The 20544-nt window shown below is 33.1% G+C and overlaps 1 protein-coding gene across 2 annotated transcripts in view; it reads left to right on the top strand.

Moving 5' to 3' along the window:
• The window catches only part of CDH12 (cadherin 12), a 258791-nt gene extending 252157 nt beyond the window's left edge, over positions 1-6634 (top strand). For both annotated transcript variants that reach the window (XM_026506726.3, XM_026506725.3), the window contains 2 exons: positions 2738-2989; positions 6135-6634. In XM_026506726.3, the coding sequence (XP_026362511.2) occupies positions 2738-2989; positions 6135-6634 (752 nt within the window). The remainder of the gene's footprint in view (positions 1-2737; positions 2990-6134) is intronic.
• The last annotated feature ends 13910 nt before the right edge of the window (positions 6635-20544 follow it).

The raw sequence follows: 20544 nt of genomic DNA, 5'->3' as shown, positions 1-20544 counted from the left end.
CTGGAGAATCTATATCTGATTAATCATGACAATAAGAATCAGATCATTTTGCCTCATAGCATAGTGTGTTCTCACAGCTTGAACATTGCTATTCATTTGCCATTTACTATAGTCCCTGTTTTATCTTGTTATATTTTAAGTGTAAGTTTTAAAAAACTGAATAGAAACTTTCTTTTCATCTCACATATTTACCTTATTAAATTATTTTCCCCCCTGGGGTTTAAGTTCTACTCACTTAGCAAATTTCAATTCTATAATACAATGGTATCAACTATAGTCACCGTGTTATACATTAGATCCTCAGGCTTTATTCATCTTATAATTAAGAGTTTGTATCTTTTTACCAATCTTTCCCCATTTTCTCCACACCCGGCCCCTGACAACCACATTTCTACTGTCTGTTTTTAGGAGTTCCTTTTTTTTTTTTAATCTTTTTTAGATTCCACATATAAATGTTACCATGTGCAGCATTTCTCTTTCTCTGTCTGGCTTATATGACTTAGCATAATGCCTTCCAGGTTAATTCATTTTATCACGAATGGAAATATTTCCTTCTAAGATTCTTATTGCCAAATAACTCCATTGTGTGCATATATATTTATAGTTTATATGATATAGATTAACTTTACCTGTTCTTCAGTAGAAACTATTTTAACAGTGGTCATGAGGTTTAATATCTTTTTTCCCCACCATGAACAGCACAATGGATTTTTTATGGCCGTATATCAATAATAAGAACAGATTGAAAATACAGTAATCCCCCCTCTTCTGTTGGGGGATATGGTCCAAGGCACCCAGTGGATGCCTGAAACCAAACCATGGAGAGTACTGAACCCTGTATATATATGTCTTTTACTATATACACATACCTATGATAAAGTTTGATTTATAAATTAGGCACAGTAAGTTATTAACAGCAATAAGAATAGAACAAGTGTAACAATATACTCTAATAAAAGTTATGTAAATATGATCTCTTTCTTTCTTAAACTATTTTGTATTATACTCACCCTTCTTCTTGTGATGACATAAGATAATAAAATGCTTACGTGATGAGACGAAATGACTTTTGGATTGTACATCAAAAAGTGGATCATCTGCTTTCAGGCCAAAGTTGACTTGGGACAACTGAAATCAGAGAAAGTAGAACTGTGGATAACGGGGGAGGGGGCTACTGTAAACAAAACAAAAGTGTAGGATGCCTTTTGATACAATGCATTCAGCAACATTGAATCCATGACACCTCAAGGGTAAATATATCAGTTTCTCCAGCCCCTATTTTTATTAATAATCTTCAGATTTCAAACTTCAATCCTGACTGTTCCTTTTCCTCAGACTCAAGCATTCAATCCGTTGCTGAAGATTTCAATGTTAATTCAACTAGTCCCCATTTCTTTATTCCTACTGTCATCATAAGTACCCAGCATTACTAAGTCTCATAAGGAGTATTATAATCGACATTTGGCATTTTGTTTTTTTTTCAATTAAAAAATATCCTTTATGTAATAACCAAGTCATCTTCCCATGTAAAACAGTCTTATCAAGTAAAGTTTTCTCAACTTCGCGTTTCTATTGAAATGAGTCTAGAGAAGCTGCCTAATATTTAGTTATTGAATCTAGAATATACAAAGAGATGAATGGAATATTATTGAGATAGTAATATTTTTCTGACATACATGTATTTTAATGAGTAATATATATTTCTAAAATTAGTTTCCATGATTCCAAAGTGGGTATCATGTATGGCTATAATAAACTAAATATTAACACATTTTTAAAAATAGCAAAATATTTCTAGGAGTTATTTTAATAGACACAAAATGAAATGGTGTTATGAATAAAACCAACTTCCCACTTCTATGTGTAGAAATAAAAGAAATAAAGAACAAATCCATGCAAAATGATACTTTCAATAGCAGTATTAATTGCATTTATATAAAATTTAAAATATTTATTGCCTTGAATTATTCTAAGTAAACAGTAAATGTTGTTGATTTTGTCAGAATTAAAATGAATTAAATTTGTGCTTATATTAAAGTAGTGATTATTATAATTTATTATTATAATTTATTATATTTAAAATTGTTGATGAATCTTGATGTTTTTAACACACTTTATTTTCTTTTCCATTTTTGTTATACTAACTAATGTACAAAAGTGAAAGATATATGTATATACATGTATACATATATATATGTATACATGTACTATATATATGTATATATATATTTACCATATATATCATAGATACAGATCTGGGAAAAATAAAAAATCAGTTGCTAAATTGACATTTGTTGTATTTTAATGAATAGGTTCTTAGGTGAGATATTTTGCAGACTCATTCTTTGTAATCTCTGCTCTTCTACCATGTAAGAAAACACCCACAGATGTATTTTTTTCTCAATGAGATTTTGATGTTAAAAAAATATGGGTCAACACACACACACACACACAAATGGGTCAACACAACATACTTCTAGTCTTATAAACAGTTTTATGTTCTTTCTGAATTGAAAATTTAATTCTTACACCGGACAAGATTAATGTTTCTTCTTTTCCTAAGGATTATTTTGATACATTTGATTACATTTGGTGGCTTTCATAATAATAAAAGGAAGAATTAAAATATGGATGCATTTTGCTGATGCAGGAAGGGCTTCCTACTGTTTGATACCAACTTTAAGATTTGAAGCGAAGCTTTTAGTAACCCTCTTATCACAATTGTCATGTTTTGTAGACAACACAGCTGGAATTGAGACCCGAAGAAATGGATACAGCCGCAGGCAGCAAGAGTTGTACTTCCTCCCTGTTGTAATAGAAGACAGCAGCTATCCTGTGCAAAGCAGCACAAACACAATGACTATTCGAGTTTGTAGATGTGACTCTGATGGTACCATCCTGTCTTGTAATGTGGAAGCAATTTTTCTACCTGTGGGACTCAGCACTGGGGCTTTGATTGCAATCCTCCTGTGCATTGTTATACTCCTAGGTTGGTTTCAATATTAATCACATCGCTCTCTCTCTCTCTCCATCTCTCTCTCTCCTCTGTGCCTCTCTCTTCACAATTTGCCATGTAAATCAGGTTTTTCTTCATTGAGATGTCACATCTGGATAGAAGGAAAATGATCTCTATTGAATGATATTTTTATTAATGGTAATTTTCTATGTAATATCTCGTGTCTATATACCACTAGGAATAAATGAATAACATCAGAACACAGAACTATGTTCAAGTCCTTGGGGATTTTCGACTAATAACAGTTTGTTGCCCTTGCCACAATGTAATTGTGAAATTTTCTGTAACAAATATCTCACATCAGTGGGTTTTTTTGAGTGTTTTTTTTTTAATTCATTTTACATTCAGTAATTATTGCCACCTAATAAGATATTATATAATCTTTAAAAATAGACTAGATGAACAGTAGCTCTCAAATGCCAATTCAATAAAGGAAGAAAAGAGAAAGAGCAGGAAAGGCGGGAGAGAAAGTGAAAATACCCCCCAATTTTTTTTTTCTGTTTAAACTGCCAGCCAAAAGTAATTATTCCCCTTTTCTCACATCTCCTCACATCAAAATTCTAACCATTCCCACTAGAACACAACACACCGAAATATCTAGAAACACTGCAAAAGAAAAAGGACCGAGGTAATGTGTTCTGTAACATCTCTGTAAGAATTGATATAAATCTACTTTAGGGGTTTCCCTCTTCCATCAATTCTGTTACGCTGCCTCCCTTCACTTATTAATTCACTGGCAGATTCACAAAACCAGAGAGAGCTTTTCTGTTTTGCCAGTCATTTCTTTAAATTCAAAAGGCAGCCGATATACAATTGGGCATTGTGGAATCCGTTTACATATGCTTCACAAATGTAGATACATACCTTTATCTTAAGATAGAAAATTAAAAAAAAAAACACACACACAACTAGGATGTAAAGCGTGGAGTAAGGCATTATATCATAGTTTATGGAGAACGTTCTCCAAGTCAGAAGCTCATGGTAGTTTGGAGATTGCAGTTCTGGTCCAATTCGCATGGTATAGATATTAATTTCGCACAGGTAACTTTGGTGTCCAGAAATAAAGTTTCCTTTCTATCCTTATAACTTATGATACATTATCTCTGGCATCTGTGCTGATGATATGAACCTTAGAAGGGGAGATTCGGAATAACATTCTCACATCTGAAATTGAACACCAGCAATTAGCCGTTTAACCTCACATCGAGTGTTGCTTTTTAATGCTTCTCTCTTGTCGAGGAGCCACCTGAGTCCCAGAGTATTTCCGTATCAACCTAGCATGACTTGGCATGTTCTGGGTGCTCACCTTTGGCCTCTCTGGCCCTTTTACAGTGTAGCGAGCAGTCTTGCTCAGGTCAGCGGCAGCACGTGCTGCCATCTGCAGTCATTCCTCCAAGTGCTCCCTGACGTCCACAGTGCACTCGCACACTTGTAGCGCACGAACTTGCCGGGATACAGCAGGCAATGGTAAATTCTAGTCCTGCCATGGGGTGTACTTAAAAATCCAACTATTCTCGGACTTCCTTATCCAATCTCAGACACCTTCAGATCTTTCCATTTATTCTTAGCCATTTCCAGATCTTTCCTGGGACGAGGGAAAGCAAGAGCGTCTTGTGGTGCCTACGTATCTTGTAGGGGGCCCTCAGACACATCAGCTAGTAGTGCCTTCCTCAGTCGTAGCAACTCCAAAGTCATTTTACAGGCAGGGCATCGCTCTGAGGCTTGCAGTCTCTCACTCACCCTCTGGGTGAGCAACAGTCTTTTTAGTGTTTGGATTTCCCTAAATGATGGGAGGAGTGCAGAGAGCTAAACACCTCTTCAAGGCCTATTGTACAGAAGCTCTATCTATATCCCCTCCCTCCTTCCAGCTGGTCAAACTTTAATTGTGGAGGAAGAGGGAATAAATGAGCTTTCGTCAACACGCAATCGTCTCTAATTTCTAATCTTATGATGAGAGTCTTCCAGACCCGGCTTCGGTACATCAAACACGCTTTGGCTTTCAACGTGTGAGCACCTCTGTGGAAGAAGAGGGGCTTTTATGATGAGCAAAGCTGAGCGCTGACTTCATCATTTGAATCTGTGCCCGTTCACTTCTAGAGAAAATAAATGCTTTTTCTTCCTTTTTTTTTTTAAAGCTTTTATTTATTTATTTGAGATAGAGATAGAAAGAGAGCTCGGGCACGTGAACACGCAGGTAGGCACGCAAGCACGTGCGCTTGAGCGAGGGGGAGGAGCATAGGGAGAGGGAGAAGCAGTCTCCTTGCTTTGTAGGGACCCTGACACGGTACTCAATCCCAGGACCCCCCAGATCATGCCCTGAGCTGAAGGCAGACACTTAACTAACAGAGCCTCCCAGGTGCCCTGAAATAAACACTTTCAATTTAATGCATTCCTGTGCATCAACTAGGAACAAAAAGATTTAAATTATGAGAGTGTATAAATTAAGTATTCCAAAATTTTATCATGCTTCATGAACATAAACTGAACACTAAGCATTTGGTTTGGAAAATATCTCAATATGGCAGGACACAGAATTGAAATAGTTAGAGGTCTTGGTTGACATGATTTATAAAACTAAGGCCCTTATATTCTATACTCTTCTTTCCTTCCTTTCTCCTTTCCTTCCTTTTTTTCTTCCTTTCCTTTTTAAAATTTATTGCTCTTAAAAGTGATTGTCACATGAAGATTTGGGTTTATTTCATTAGAAATATAAGTAACTGCTGCAACCGGGAAATCTAGCTATGAATAATATGTGTTAGTTATGGGCTATAATATTCAAGTTTTATTATACCAACACTCTACATCTCTCTATATGCTTAGAACAACCATTCTTTTAAAAAAATTTGTAACATACACTTTTTTAACTGATACCCAAATATTTAAATATAATATAAATTAAATATAAGACTATAATTGCTTGATTTTGTGAAAAATTTTGCTAAAATTGATAGCTACAATTTCAAAATGAAGTTGAGTCTTAGACAATGAACAATGTAAACAGAGATATGATCCTTATTATATAATATGTTTACTTTGAAAATAACGTGTTGGCCAGCCCTGATCAATTTTATGGAGATATGAACTACATTCTTAATTTGCAATTTTTGTCTTATTCTAGCCATCGTTGTGCTGTATGTAGCTCTTCGGAGGCAGAAGAAGAAAGACACTCTAATGACCTCTAAAGAAGACATCAGAGATAACGTTATCCATTATGATGATGAAGGAGGTGGGGAGGAGGACACCCAGGCTTTCGACATTGGTGCTCTGAGAAATCCAAAAGTGATTGAAGATAACAAAATTCGCAGGGATATAAAGCCAGACTCTCTCTGTTTACCTCGTCAGAGACCACCGGTGGAAGATAACACAGACATACGGGATTTCATTAATCAAAGGCTACAGGAGAATGATGTGGACCCAACTGCCCCACCATATGATTCATTGGCAACATATGCGTATGAAGGAAATGGATCAGTAGCAGACTCCCTTAGCTCTATAGACTCTCTCACCACCGAAGCGGACCAGGACTACGACTATCTAACAGACTGGGGACCCCGCTTTAAAGTCTTGGCAGACATGTTTGGTGAAGAAGACAATTATAACCCTGATAAAGTCACTTAGGGCAGCAGCGAAGGCTAAAACACAACCAAAAGGAGACATTTAAGAAAAAGAAACACACGTAGAAATCACACACACACACACACACACACGCATGCACACACACAGACACACACACACACCAGGCTTTATAGGACACAATCCTTTGATTATCTGGTTTCTAGCAAGTTGCTATATTTATCATATTGTCAATTTTGATTTATTCTGCCAACACAGGATAATTCCTATTAGGTGTACTTGCTTGGTTTCGTTTTGTTATTTTGGAAACACACTGAGACAAGCTCAGGCCTATTAAATACAATTTACTGACATGACAACATAGAACGAAGATAGCTATGTGGCATCACGGTGGAAGAGTGTTAGATTTTTCTTAATTCCACTAAAGTGCCTATTGAAACTCTTATCATTTACAGTGGTGTACAGTACACTCTGCTGTGATGGCATGGCAGGATGCAGAGACACAGGACAGAGAACAAAGACACTGTCTTTATGTCAAGGAGCAATAGCAACATGCTGACTTCTAATTCCTTTTGAGGAAAAGAGAAGAATACTTTCTGAACTCCATCTTCTTATAATTCAAAGGTTTTTTTTTTTTCTTTTTTAAACTGTATGCCAAAACACATTTGTTTTTCCTACCCTTTCAGAAATTGAAATAAACGCGGTCATATCAAATTCATTATGTAAGTCCTGAATTTTAAGAGCAATGTTTGACCTTAACATTGGTTCATACTAAAGGTGTTCAGTAAAATTCCTTTTTTTCCAAAAAATAAATTAAAAAAAAATCCCTCTTGGTAAAAAGAGGCCTCAGGGCTGAAACTCCACATTAAAATAAATATTGGTTTTGTCTTAATACTGTGCTGGTGCGTGGAAAGTTGGTTTTAACAAATCACCAGATTATGAAAGTCTTTAGTCACAGATAAAATTTTTAAGTTGTGTTTCTATGAAATTTTTTAAGTAAAAAAGTGCCATTAATTTAAACATGGGAAGAGAAATTCATTACATAGCTTCTCAGAGTTTCTTATAAACTAGCGATTTTTTCGTCAGCAAAGAAAATGAAATACATATCAAATAATACAGGATGGATTTATAGCATGTCTAAAAATATTTATTACATATTACTAAACAAATGAAAAATCAGGGATTTCAAAAAATTCAAACCAGTGACTAATTCCTAAAATAAACACAAATGCAAAAATCAGGCAGTTGACTTATTTATTGAATTAATATGGACTTCAACTTTGTAAACATTATTATTATATTAGATCTCACAGTTGCTTTTTTATGCGATCATCTGCAATAATTCCAATATAAATGATTCTATACAACTCCCGTGCTCTGTAAAGAAACTTTACTTTTTAATTAGATGCAAATTTCTGAGAACTGTTAGCTTTTAGAAGCCTACAAGTAAACTACACTCGTATGCTTTACTCTCCAGTGAACTGTACACTATCTAGAAATGCACTTAACAAAACAGATAACTATGAAGCGATAATATATTTTCTTAATAATATAATTGTACAAGTGACTACTGAACTATTGAGACTATAGGAAAAAAATAAAGGTTGCTTATAACATCCATCCTGAAAATGTGGTCAATACCTAGCTGTATTTATGAAATATTTATGAATATATTTATATTCGCAAAGTTGTAAAAGAATACACACATGGGAAAAATGGGTAGACATACGGATAGTATAGGCAAATTATAGTCAGTCCTATTCATTCTTAAGTCTTACTTCAAATATATGTAATGATAATTATGCGGTACCAGTTTGCCTGTTAGGATTTGCAGTTTATACCCCTGTTTTGGTGTCACATAGTTGCACACTTTCCCTGCTTTCCCCTAACAGGAACAATTACTGACCTTCTTCCTTTCAGCACCCAGATTTTACTTGTATCTCATGTCTGGGAACCACATTAGAATATTCATGTAGTGTAATAATTCGCAGCATGATATGCTTTGGGAAATATTTATGTAATTTTTTAAGAGCTGGCAATGTCATAATCATACTGGAAAAAAAATGAAGGCGACTTCTGGGTTTGTCCTAGCACCACGATTTACTAGGCAGTGATGCATGACCCTCGAAGACGGTTAATGTGCAAGATCACTTCCAGCTGACCAAGTGGTTCTTGTCAGGAGCTACTGCATTTTGTATCTTGCTCTAACCGCCTCTGCATGCAGTCGTATATAGGAAGACATGATGGCACAAAGAAAACTTGGAAAGGGCAGGTCATTTCAAACCTCATGACTGAGATGCTAAGCAAAAAGGTGAAATTGGTGAGTCTTCCTTTTACCAAACTAATAAGCTATTGTTCAGTGCTTCTATCTTTTACTTTTGCTATGCTACTCCGATAGTTTGTTAGGGCTGCCATGACCATGTACCACAGACTGGGTGACTTGAACAGCAGAATTTTATTTCCTTCTGGTTCTGGAAGCTAGAAGTCCAAGATCAAGGCGTCAGGAGTGTTGGTTTCTTCTAAAGGCCTCTCTCCTTGGCTTGTAAATTTTCTTTCTCCTTGGCTTGGCCATTTTCTGTGTCTTCATATGGTCTTCCCTCTGTGCTAATTCCTCTTCTTTTAAGGACACAGCTCATACTGAACCCACTCACATGATCTCTTTTAACTTAATTAACTCTGGAGTGCCCTGTCTTTAAGCACAGGCATATTATGAGACACTGGTGATTAGGACATCAAAATATCAATTTTAGGGGGACACAATTCAGCCCCTAATAGCCACATGATGTTAACAGAAAATTTAAAAATATGTATGATTTACAACAAATGAGCAAAGAAATGTGAAAAGAAAGAACTTTGAATGGAAATAATTTCAGGGACAGTAGGAAATCAGAGGAGTGACATGGTGAAAACAGTTCTCTCAGTGCTCGTAAATTGGAGTTATTATGGGTTATCTTTTAGACTGTTCAATACTTGTAAAATCTTTTTAAAATTTTTTTATCTTTTTTTTTATTTTTAATAAACAGTCCCTGGTCTTCATTCAGGAATTAAACAATATTTTAAAAGGCTTAGAATTTACATGGGGAATTTTGGCTGTTAATAATACTCATATAAAACTTCTTAATTACATTACAGATTTACCTTTACAGAAATATTTATGTACATATTATATGTAACATATGTATGTAATATATATATATATATTAAATGTAACCTTTGTGCTCAAAAAAGTATTAGATCAACACAAAGAGTGAAACAGTGTAATATACTAAAAATAATTTAAAATTGCTTTTGTAGCAAATCTATCACTACCGGAAAATGTTCTATGGGGCAAGCACCTTTGCCTCCATGTTCTATTCTCTTCGGTAAAATTAATTTGTTGCCCTTGGTGTTATCTAAGTTTCTTCTGTAATTTCTTGATGCTTAAGTTCTAGCTACAATTACATGAAGTCCATCATTTGCATATAGATTACATAAAATTATAAGAATCATAGAGATCTTTAAGATATAAGTAACAAAAATCTTTGAACTATGGATTTGACTAATTATGCATTGGCTCACCATGTACCATATATGGAGAGCCAGGCGAGTATTTCTTAAGTCATAATTATCAAAATTCTTCAGCAAAACCGTGGTAGAAGGAATAGAAGTGAGAGAAAGATCCTGAGCCAAAGAGGAAAAACAAGTGATGGGAAGAAAAGATTAGAAGGGTGTGTCTGTCATTCCTTGTCCTTTAAGAGGAGGAGATTTTAGAAATCCTTGGAAAAGTTTTAGTGACTAATGTATTAAAATGGGAATTTTTAAAAGTGGGTATAAAAATTCAGGCATATTTGAAGTGGGCCTCAAATTATGACTAGGTGTGAAAAGAGTTACTAAGCTGTCAGTAACATCAGTCTGCTTCCTAAGGAAAAAAAGGAACGTGAAGGGGATAATTTTACAGCTCCATGTTTGAAAATTTCTCTTGCCTCCTCCTCTAATTTATAGTTTAGCTAGCTACACAATTCTCACTTGGATTCTTTTAAAAAAACATTTTGGAGGTGTTTTCTATCATATTCTGGCATCCAACCCAGCTGAGGAAATAGGGGGATGAATCTATCACTCCTTCCTTTTATGTGATATGAATTTTTTCATGATGATATTCAGATTTTTTCTTATCCTTTGCATATCCTTTATGAAATTTTCTTATCATTTCATATCCTTTATGAAATTTCACACTAATGTATCGAGATGAGTCTTTTGTCATTCTCAGGACTAGACACCCAGGGTGTCCTTTCAATATGGAGTTTCAGATCCTTCAGTTCTGGGAGATTTTTTGTACTTATTCTCTGATCGGTTCCTACCCTGTGTTTTCCCGTTCATTCTTTGTGGGATTTTTAATAGTTGGTTTGATGTCTTGGGTTTAAGAATTAATTGCATTATCTTTTAACTCTCATTATCTTATATTTTATCCTGTTTTTATGATAACCTTTTCATCTTTGTCCTCCAGTTCTTTTATTGTTTTTTTTTCTTTTTTGTCTTTCAGTTCTATTGATAAACTTTTCAGTGATATTTTTTCTGATTTCAGGAGCTTAGTCATGTGTTGTTCTGTCCTGTCCTTTCCTATTATTCTGCTCTGGTTTTTAGATAATTTGTTTCCTTACTCCCTCCGATAAGGGTTAATTTTAGCTCTTTTTAAAAAATTTTGTAACTTTTTTTTCCCCTCTGAAATGTGTGTATCAAATAGAGTAGGGGAAAGAGAGATATAGATATCCATTTTAGTTAATTCTGTTTTGATTCATGTCTCATTCTAGTTCCCTGCCATATTTGATATGTCCAAGTGCTAACACATTCCAGGACTATGATGAGAGGACAAGTTCTCTACTGTGCTGCAACACTGGTTCTCTAGTCTGCAATTTTATACCTGGTTTCATTCATCACCATTCCATTAGACTTCCAATAGTTTACCTAAAGTGCTGGCCTGCTAATCGCCAATATGCCATTCTCTCTTTTGTTGTGGGGATGCACACACACACACACACACACACACACACACACAAATAAATACATATGCACATATGTTTAATTTAGAAAGATTTTTCTATAGAGAAATAATATTTGTATCTCTATAAAGAAATAATATATACATATTGTTTACAAATACATATATTCCCTTATCATTAAGTTATGTAATCATTATAACTTTGTCTCAGCATGAAAGGAACTTACATATATAAATGTAATCAATCATAATAATGACCCAAAACTTTGAAAACTAGTAACTTTTCTCATATCCATTATTTTAAAGCAGATGAATTTAGTTTACATATGTCCACATGCACACACAAACATGTATATGTAATTAGATGGTTCATAATTCCAATTTGCAGTAAGTTTTGGACTGCCACTTAATTCCTTTATTCAAGTCCCTTATATTTCTTAGTGTAATGGATTTTCATAACAGTTAGACTCACTAAATTTCTCAAAAGAACTTAAACTTTAATAGGAGTTTAATTGTATTTTTTAATTGCACTTTAAAGAACTAGAGGGTAAGAGTGTCCAAATAACTTGTGTAAAACCAAGATATAGTAATCTAATGGGTGGCAAAGCTCTTCAGTTGGGAAGTTTAAGTAAATCTAACCTTGACTTCTATTCTGGGGTTCTTTCCACTGTTATTCCAACTCTTACATTGTTATATGTAATATTTCATTCATGAATGTAATTAACACAAACTCTTGGGTATTCTGGGCCATATTACAACGTATCATTGTACTTCCTTATTTTAAAGAAGAAAGAACCTTAACATCATTGATTCTCATATCAGCATCTTACTCAAAAGCCAGGGTTTTAAGACACAATAGTATCCTACGACACAGTAAAAATATTATACAGTTGAAAATATTGATCTATCTTACTAAGAAGCAGTGTATTTAAAGCTGTATCAGTGTGCACCTCTTTCTGAACATCCACATTAATGGTCTGTGTACAGCCTTAATTTTCCAAAATTTTTCAATCCAATTATGTCTCTTTTCCCTTCTTTTCACCTTTGTATACCTTAGCCCTTATTATCACTTAAATTTCCAATTTCTAAATGCAGTTTACTTATGCCTCTCCCACTTCATTGTCCAGTGGATATGGTATTTGCCATGGTTGAAAATCCCAATATGTTGTCACTGAAAATTATCTGAAAATCAGCAGTCCTCCTTTTCTCCTCCTCTGCTGTGTCAACATTTTTAAAAGTGTGAGAGCAATAACAGAAAGTGCCCCTAATCACTGAACATATATATATATATACTCTACCAAAATATATGCTACAAACATTTAATGCTCATAGTAACTTGATGAGTTATTATTATCTTTAGTTTACACGAGTGTAAACTAAGATTAGGTATGGAAAGTAACTTGACTGTTTAGACACATTTAACACATGGTGGAGCCAGGACCTTAACACTATTATCACATGCACACTCCAACCCTTTACCCATGGTGTACGGTATACTTCATTCTCTCACCTTCCTCACTTATAACTGACCATTTAACAACCTGAAATCTGGGTTTCTTTTTCTACAATGCTCTCTTGAAGTAACTAGTAACCTCATAATTGAAAAACCCCAGTGATACCTGCTTTCAGCTTTCTGCATTATCTTCATATCTCCTTCATATCTTATCTTCAAATTTCTGTTTCCGCCTCTCAGTTCACCCATTTTTTGGTAAGTTTTCATTTTTTAAGTTTTTTTTATAGTAATATTTTTTATTATATTATGTTAGTCACCATACAGTACATCCCTGGTTTTTGATGTAAAGTTCGATGATTCATTAGTTGCGTATAACACCCAGTGCACCATGCAATACGTGCCTTCCTTACTACCCATCACCAGCCTATCCCATTTGCCCACCCCCCTCCCCTCTGAAGCCCTCAGTTATTTCTCAGAGTCCATAGTCTCTCATGCTTCAGTTCACCCATTTTTTCTTTAATCTTTTAATTCTTCATATACCCCTCACACAGTTTATATAAATAATCCCACATAGTTCTCCCATCTGTTTTCCTGTCTTTTTCATGTCATTGATATTTGGAGATCTCATTATAATAATGATTCTTATCTTTGTATAAATAGTTTTCAATATATTCAATATTGATATTCAATTCAATATTCAAATCTTTAATAAAATCTGTATTTATACATTTTCTCTTTTAACAAGATGAAAGAGTTTTACTTGCATATATTTGTTACTTTGTGAACACATACAACCGGTCCATCCATTGGCTTCAAATTCATCAGACCCCAGTCTGAATCTTCTTCTTTCAGAGCATAGTATGTCTGTTATAATACTATATACATAAATACATATATATAACTACATATATAATATGTCATATATAATTATATTAATAATCATTTTTATATATTATATAAATTGCATATATAAAATCATTTGTTGTATTGATCTGTTTCCTCTGGGATATTCATGATCTCATTTCTAGTTCTGTTAACCTCTTCCTGATAGATTCTTTCATCACATAACTATTTTACTATTGAAATAAACTTTTTAAAAAATAAACTTTTAAAATTACTAAGGCAGTACAGAAAGTTCCCATGTACTTCACACCCAGCCATGCTAATAACATCTTATATTACTTTAGTACCTTTATTGTAATTAGTGATATTATCTACATGTTTTCATTAAAGCCCACACTTTAAGATATTTAAATTTTTATCTAGTGTACTTTTCCACTCCAGGATCCCATACTTGATAGCACATTACATGTAGTTACCAGGTTTCTTCAGGTTTTTCATGGCTACAATAGTTTCTCAAACTTTTTTTTGTTTTCAATAACCTTGATAATCTTAAGAATTACTGGTAAGGCATTTTGTAGAATATCCCTCAATTGGTATTCATCTGATTTTTTTCCCTCAAGATTGGACTGGTTGTATGGGTTTTTGAAAGGAAGATCACAGAGGTTAAGTGCCACTCTCATCACATCATATCAAAGGAACACACTATCGAAATGATTTATTACTGTTGATGTAACCTCAATCATCTGTCCGAGGTGTTTTGTCAATTTCTTCACTGTAAATCATTAATTTTTCCCAAATCCCATATCATACTCCTTAGGAGAAGATCACTCTATGCAACCCACAATTAAAGAAGTGTCAAGTTATGCTCCACCTTTTGAGGGCAAATTATCAACATAAAATATTTGGAGTTTTTCTGCATGGGAGATTTGTCTATCCTTCATTTACATATTTACATATTACATAAAATATTTCCATATTTTACATATGGAATGCATAGCTGTATTTGATACTTTGGTTCATAATCCTATACCTCTTTATATATAAAACTATATCGGTCTGTGCCTGTGCCATTTATATATCCTCATTACTGCTTAGTTTTTGTTTGGTGTGTTTGCTTGTATGTCTTGAGCACTTTCTTACTTTTTGTCACTACAATCTTCAGGCTCATCTTGCATATTTCCAGCCCTAGATCTACAATCTGCTTTTTCTCTGAAAACCTTGCTTCCTTTTGTTGGAAAATTATATTACAGACAAAGATCTGGATATTACTTGCTACTGAGCTCCTTGCTACTGAGGTTTTTGTGTTTCTAGGTCTTCTCAGATGACAGAACAAGGGGATACATGTTTATAACAACCAGTGTGCGTGCATAGGTAGATAGGTAGGTAGGTAGATAGATACCTCTATACCTGGCTGTACCTTTATTAAGTTAAAACAGTTCATTCTATATAAACCATTATATATAATGTTTATATATTACATATATAATCATTTTATATAGCCTTCTCTCTCACTTGTGTGTAATTTCTTATTTCAGCACTGAAAAACCTATTTTCCAACATTTGCTGTTTATTTACTTAATTGTTCAATTCCAATACATATGTATAGTATGTCAGAATTGATAACCCAAATTCTCATGCAAAACATTATCAGAGTTGTTTTACCTTCAGTCTTGCAGACCCTACTCATTTCCAAAATGGCTTTGGTCCCAGCCTTTTCACCCCCATCCCCTTCAGAAAGACTGCTCTATCCATTTGTTAAACAGATTTTTCTGTCACCGTCTTCATTCAATCTTCCTCTAACCTTCTGAAAAATATTTTTAAATTGTTCATACATTAACGTTTACTCTTTGTGTTGTGAAGTTCTATAGATTTTGGCAAATACACAGTGTTTTGTATTCACCATTACAGTCCCGTATAAAATACTTTCACAAACTAAAAAAAAAAAAAAAAAAAATCCCCTATGCTTCAAAATTCTTAACAGCTCCCTCCCTGACTCCTGGAAACCACTGTTACCTGCTATGCATACTGTCTTTATAGTTTTGCCTTTTCCAGGCTATCATATAAATGTAATCATGCAGTGTGTAGCCTTTCACTTAGCAATATGAAATTAAGGCACATCCATGTCTTTGTGTGGTATATATAAATAATAGCTCATTTCCTTTTATCTCTGAATATCATTCCATAGTATGGATGTACCACAGTTTATCTATTTACCTATCGAGGGACATTTTGGTCACCTCAAGTTTTTTGCAATTATGAATAAAGCTGCTATAAATATTTGTGTACAGGTGTTTCTATGAACATACATTTTCAAATCACTTGGGTAAATAGGAGTTCAATTGTTGGATTGATGGTAAAACTATTTTCCTTTGAAAGAAATTGACAGAGTGTTTTCCAAAGAGTCATTTGCATTTCCCCCAGCAATGAATGAGAACTTCACAGCTATTCATTCTTACCAACACTGGCATTAGTTTCGATTTTAGCAATTCAATGCAATGGTATCTCATTTTTTAAAAATTCATGTTTCCTGATGACAAGTATGTTTAGCATCTCTATAGCTTTATATGCCATGTCAACTATATGCCTTTTTTGTTAGGGTGTTTATTCAAGGTTTTTTGGTTTTTGTCCAATTTTTTCATTGTTTTTATTTATTTCCTTATCCTTTGGTTTTAAGCGATCTTTGTATATTTTGGATACAAATCCTTTATGAGATATATGATTTACAAATATTTTCTCCCAGTCTGTGGCTTGCTTTTTAGTTCTCTTAAAGTGTCTTTTACAGAGCAGACACTTTTAATTTTAATAAAGTCTAAGTAATTAATTTTTTCTTTCATGTGTCATGCTTCTGTCATTGTATTTCAACATCATCACCAAACCCAAGATCACGTATCTTTTCTTCTATGTTTTCTTTAAAAAGTTTAATTATTTTATTTTAATTTTAGGTCTATAATCCATTTTGAGTTAATTTTCATAAATGCTATATTGTGTGTGTTAGGTGTATTTTATTTTTTAGCTTATGGACTTTCAGTTGTTCTAGCACATCTTGTTAAAAAGACTATGCTCTACTGACTTGTCTTTACACCTTTATCATAAGTTGGATGGTTATATTGTGTGGTTATGTTTATGGACTCTCTATTCAGTTCCATTGATCTCTATGTACACTCTTGCAAAATTAAGCTGATTTGATGACTATCACTGTGTAAGTCTTAAAATCTGGAGTGTGAGTATTCCAACTTTGTTCTTCAATATTGACTATTCTAGGTTTTTTCCTTTTTATATGAACTTTAGAGCCAATTTGTTTATATCTACAAACTAGCTTGCTGGGATTTTGATAGATATTGCATAGAATCTGTAGTTGAAAATGGAAGAATTAAGATTTAACGATAATGAGTCTTCCAATCCACAAACACACTTTCCTTTAATTTAGATGTTCTTTGATTTTTTCACAATGTTTTTGCAGTTTTCTGCATACATTTCTCATACATAGTTTATACCTAAATATTTATTTTTTGTTTTATAAATAGTATTTTTTAAAATTTAAAAGTCTCATTGTTGCAAATATATAGGAAAGCAATGGACTCATTTAAATCGAACTTATATTCTGTAATCTTTCTATATTTGCTCATTATTTCAGGAGTTTTTTTGCAGAGGATATGGATTTTATACATAGACATGTCATATTCAAATAAAAGAATTTTTATTTCTTCCTTTCCAATCAATATATTTTTTAAATTTCTTTTTCTTATTTTACTAGCTAAGAATGTCACTATGATGTTGAACAACAATGGTGATAGGAAATATCCTCCCCATGTTTCCAAACTTAGGGGTGTATAGAATCCCTCACCATCATGTAATGTTAGATAATTATTTGTAAAGACTTTTTTTTATCAAGTTCTTTTTATTTCTGTTTGCCAAGATTTTAAAAATCATGAATGGCTGTTGGATTTTGTGAATGTTTTTCTATATTAAATTTTCTACATAAAATTATTTTTATTCGTTAGCCTATTGATATGGTGGATTACATTGATTAATTTTTGGATGTTGAAACAGCCTTGAATATTGAATCATACTTGCTTGTGGTATATATACATCATCCTAATATCAAAACTGGAAACATCATTGAAATAGAAGAAAAATACAAAAATCCTAAACAAATGTTAGCATATCAGATTCAATTATATATAAATTATAGTGGTCCCTATTTTTCCTTATTTTAAGCCATTTCTGGTTTTGATATTGGGGTAATGTTGGTCTCATAAAATGAATTAGGGTATTATTACTTCTTCTTGTATATTCTGAAAAAGATTGGGTATAATTGGTATTACTTTTTCCCTAGCTTTTTGGTAGAATTCTCCAGTGATATAATCTGGACATGATACTTTTGTTGTTGTTGTTGTTGAAATTATGAGTTTAATTAATTTAATAGGTAGAGGGTTATCCAGGTTATTTTACTTGTGTGAGTTTGGGTAGTTTGTTTTTTCAATGATCCATTATATCTAAATTATGAAATTTGTCAGCATAGAGTGTTTCACAGTACAGTAGTTCCCTGTTATCTGCAGTTTCACTTTCCAGTTCCAGTTACCTGCAGTCCAGAGACAGATGAGCCTTTTCCAAATATATCCTCAGGTCAATAGCCCCCTAACACGATGCCACAAAGTTTATATCATTCATCTTACTGCATCTCATCACATAGGCATTGTATCATCTCACATCATCACAGGGAGAAGTGAGTACAGCACAGTTTTGAGAGAGAGAGAGACCATGTTCACATAATTTCTATTACATCATATTGTTATAATTGTTTTAATTTAATTACTGTTGTGGTTAATCTCTTATTGTGCTTAATTTATAAATTAAACTTTACTCTAAGTATGTATATATAGGAAAAAAAACCATAGTTTTTATAGTGTTTGGTACCATCTACAGTTTCAGGCATCCACTGAGACTCTTAGAATATATCCCTCATGGATGGGAAGGGGTGTTTCCATTTTATCATTTTGATACCTGTATATCTGTAGTGATGAATTCCCTCCTCTCATTTCTCATATTATCTGTTTGTGTCTTCTCGCTTTTTTTTTTTCCCCTGGTTAGTCTGGTTAGAATTTTGTCAACTTTATTGATCTTTTCAAAGAACCAGGCTTTATTTTTATTGACTTGTCTATTTCTTATTTTAAATTTCATTGATTTGCGTTCTAATTTTGTTTTAATTTAAATTCCAATATGATTAACATACAGTGTTATATTGGTTTCAGGTGTATAATATAGTGATTCAACAATTCTATGCATTACTCAGTACGCAGCACGATAAGTGTACTCTTAATCCCCTTCACCTATTTCACTAATTCTTTTCTTTCATTTATTTTAAGCTTCAGTTATTTTTTCCTGTTGTTCTCTAAGATAAAGCTTTAGTTTGTTTATTTTAGATCTTTCCCCTTTCTAATTATGCATTACATGTCATATATTTCCTCTGCACACTATTTTCACTGCATCTCTTAAATTTTGATAAACAACATTTTTGTTTTCACTTAGTCCAAAATATATTTTTAATTAATCTTAAAACTTCTTTAATACATGTACTACTTAGAAGTGTTACTTAACTTCCAAATATCTGAAGATTTTTCCAGTTATATTTCTACTAATGATTTATTTTAATTCTATTGTGAATTGAGAACATTTGTATCATTTTCAAAAATTTGTTAAAGTGTACAGGCCAGAATGAGGTCTACGTTGGTGACTGTTCCATGTCACCTTGAAGTGATGTGTATTCTACTGTCTCTGGATGGAGTATTCCATAAATGTCAATTAGATAATGTTGATTAATAGCACTGTTTAGCTTGTGTATATCTTTACTGATTTTCTTCCTGCTTTATCTAACATTTACTGACAAAAATATGTTGAAGTCTCTTATAAAAAGAATAGATTTTTTTTTCTATTTTTCCTTTAATTTCTATCGGTTTTTACCTAATGTATATATTTACGATTATAGGTTTTCTTGGAGACTTAACTCTTTTTTTCAATGCCCAGTAAACTCCCTTCTTTATCTCTGCTAATTTCTTTGTTCTGAAGTCAGCTTTGTCCAATATTCATATAGTTACTGAAGCTTTCTTTTGATTAGCATGGTATCTGTCTCTCTTTCTTTACTTTTTTCCTCTTAGAGTCTTTATGGTTTTAAAGTAGTTTCCATGTATATAAAAAAATATCATTTTGTGTGTGTGTGTGTGTGTGTGTGTGTGTTTAATCCTCTCTGATAATATCTAACCTTTAACTAGTATATTTAGAACACTATACAGGAATCCTTATATGTGGTGGAAAGTGTTGAAGAAGGGGAACATTCTATAATCTTCTGATTAAATCTCAATGTTTTAATAAGATTGTGTCTCAAGTGTGAGACCTTCATAAGTATCTGTCCAGTGTCATAGCTTTTTTTTTTAATCATTCTGCCCCATGCCCTTCAGTGTTTCCCAATCTATTTTTTGAATGTTTTTAATTTGTTGCATGAAAAAATTTCATCCCATGTTGTTATGTACTCTCATATATTGTTGCTATAATTTTCTCCATATAAAAATATGTAGTTAATATAAGGAACCAAATTTGCACTTCATTGAAATAAACTAGAATAAAATTTAATGGATGAGACCTTAAGAAAAAACAGATGAAACATTTAATTCTTGTATTTTCCATATG

Source organism: Ursus arctos, unplaced genomic scaffold, assembly GCF_023065955.2.
Source record: "Ursus arctos isolate Adak ecotype North America unplaced genomic scaffold, UrsArc2.0 scaffold_15, whole genome shotgun sequence".
NCBI lineage: Eukaryota > Metazoa > Chordata > Mammalia > Carnivora > Ursidae > Ursus > Ursus arctos.
This window is presented reverse-complemented; position numbering and strand designations above follow the sequence as displayed.